Genomic DNA, 2240 nt, shown 5'->3' with positions numbered 1-2240 from the left:
GTCTGCTTCTGCATCAGCCACATTTTCTTGAACGGAGAGTCGCAAGTGATCGCTGAGCTTCGTATTTTAGTGTAGCTTTTGGAATATAAGAGAAAATAATTACTTTTTTTGTATCGTATTGTATGTTTAAGCATACCCCACCATTTCCTCCACCAAGTTGGCCTTTCCCCCACCATAAATAACCCCTTACCGGCGTGTGCCCTCCACACTTCCTCTTCTCAAATCCTTCTCTTCCTCTTCACCAGAACATTTAGAGTCATCCCAAGTCATTCAAAACAGTTTTGCAACTGCATCCCTCATGGCCTCCAACCATAACTCTTCCTCTCTCAATGACATTAAGGTCACTCTCCCTAACCCCCGCGACCCCATCACATCGGTGCAACTCGAGGGCCCGGAGCCGGAGTTTGACTACTCCAAGCGGTCGCAGTGGCTGCGGGCCGCAGTCCTTGGGGCGAATGACGGGCTCGTGTCGACCGCATCACTCATGATGGGCGTTGGCTCAGTAAAGCAGGACCTCAAGGCCATGATCCTGACCGGCTTCGCGGGCCTAGTGGCCGGGGCGTGTAGCATGGCCATAGGGGAGTTCGTGTCCGTGTACTCCCAACTGGACATAGAGTTGGCCCAGATGAAAAGGGACAAGGAAGGGGCCGCCGACGGACAAATGGACAAAGGAGGAGACGGTGACAACGGAGAGGAAGAGTGCTTGCCCAATCCATTGCAAGCTGCTTCAGCCTCAGCTCTCTCCTTCTCCGTGGGGGCCATGGTGCCGCTACTGGCAGCCTCCTTCATAAGAAGCTATAGGGCGAGGCTTGGGGCTGTGATCGCGGCAGTCACCGTCGCGCTCGTGGCCTTCGGGTGGATCGGGGCGGTCCTGGGGAAGGCGCCAGTCTTGAGGTCGTCGCTTAGGGTGTTGATCGGGGGCTGGTTGGCCATGGCAATAACCTTCGGGCTGACCAAACTGATTGGTGCAAATGCTCTCTGAAGAACAGACGCTCTTTTCGTATGTGCATCGATACGTGGGAGTTTCTTTCCTCATATTAAGAGTTATGTCCTGTTAATTACTTTTGCTTAGCCTTGTTCTGTTGTGATCAGTGGCTCCGTATGTAATGGACAAAGTAAATGCAAGGTCAAAAGTAAGTCCGCGCTTATTTAATTAGCAGTTTCTCCTATTATTCCATTTTCCTCATATGCTGAGGAAGAAATTCCAAAAAATGACCCGAAGTGACCAATAATAACTCGAAGTGAACTTTGTTTCAAAAAAAATAAATCTAAAATGACTTTAATTGTTTTAAATAAGACTCAAGTGATTTTGGTTGTTTCAAACAAGGACTCGATCTCGCCGGTCGCCCGCCGACTAAATTTACCAACCGATCAATAGTAATTTCGTCATTTGGCATTTCCCCCTTTTTTTCTTCCTTTATTTTTTTTTTTTTTCGATTCTTCTTTCTCTTCGCCGATGGCCAACCGGCCACCGACGATGCCCATAGAGGGCTAGGCGAGGGTCTCCCTCACCGGCGAGGGCCACCCACGCTGATCACAGGCAAGGGACGACCTCACCTAGGCATGGCGACCCTCACCCAGGGGCCATCCACGAGATCAGCCCTCGCCAACCCCAAATGAGGCCAACCCTCGCCAAACCTCACTCGCGGCCAGCGAGGGCTAGGCGACCTCGCTAGCCCCTGGTAAGGGTCGGTGAGGCCACCCTCTCCAGATTTGGTGAGGGTCGGCCACACTTGCAACCGACCCTCGCTAGATTTGGTGAGGGTGGCCTCGCCTAGGGGCCGACATGGGTCGACCTCGCAAATGGCCCCCGGGCGAGGCCGTCCCTCACTTGTGGCCGGCGTGGGTGGCCCTTGCTAGCTAGGGCGACCCTTGCCCATCCCTTTGTGGGCATCGTTGGTGGCCGGCCACCGACGAAGAGGAAGAAGAAGAGCAAAAAAATAAAAATAAAAATAAAAAAGAAAGAAAAAAAGGGAAAAATAATGACAAATGACAAAAATACTATTGACCGTCGAAAAATCAGGTCCTTATTTGCAACGGACATAGCCACTTTAGGTTTTTATTTGAAACAAACATAAATATTTTAGGTTCTCATTTGAAACAACATTCATCGTAAGCTATTATTTGAGAAAATAATGGCACTTCAAGTCCTTATTTGAAACGAGATCCATTTCAAACTCTTGTTTTAAAAAAAAAAAAGAGCACTTCGAGTCCCTTTTTGGAATTTTTCCTGAGCCTAG

General features: G+C 49.7%; 1 protein-coding gene across 1 annotated transcript; it reads left to right on the top strand.

Moving 5' to 3' along the window:
- Window positions 1-207: 207 nt before the first annotated feature.
- Window positions 208-1159, top strand: LOC104449606 (vacuolar iron transporter homolog 1). Its single transcript, XM_010063825.3, has one exon. It carries the CDS (start codon window positions 299-301, stop codon window positions 980-982), a length of 684 nt encoding a protein of 227 aa, XP_010062127.1. The 5' UTR covers window positions 208-298; the 3' UTR covers window positions 983-1159.
- Window positions 1160-2240: the final 1081 nt, after the last annotated feature.

The sequence above is a fragment of the Eucalyptus grandis genome, chromosome 6 (genome assembly GCF_016545825.1).
Source record: "Eucalyptus grandis isolate ANBG69807.140 chromosome 6, ASM1654582v1, whole genome shotgun sequence".
NCBI lineage: Eukaryota > Viridiplantae > Streptophyta > Magnoliopsida > Myrtales > Myrtaceae > Eucalyptus > Eucalyptus grandis.
Note: the sequence above shows the minus strand (reverse complement) of the source record. Positions and strands in the feature narration are given on the sequence as shown.

Bases quoted from the DNA above. Each gene is read 5' to 3' on its own strand.
- LOC104449606 (XM_010063825.3), top strand. From the start codon at position 299: ATGGCCTCCAACCATAACTCTTCCTCTCTCAATGACATTAAGGTCACT.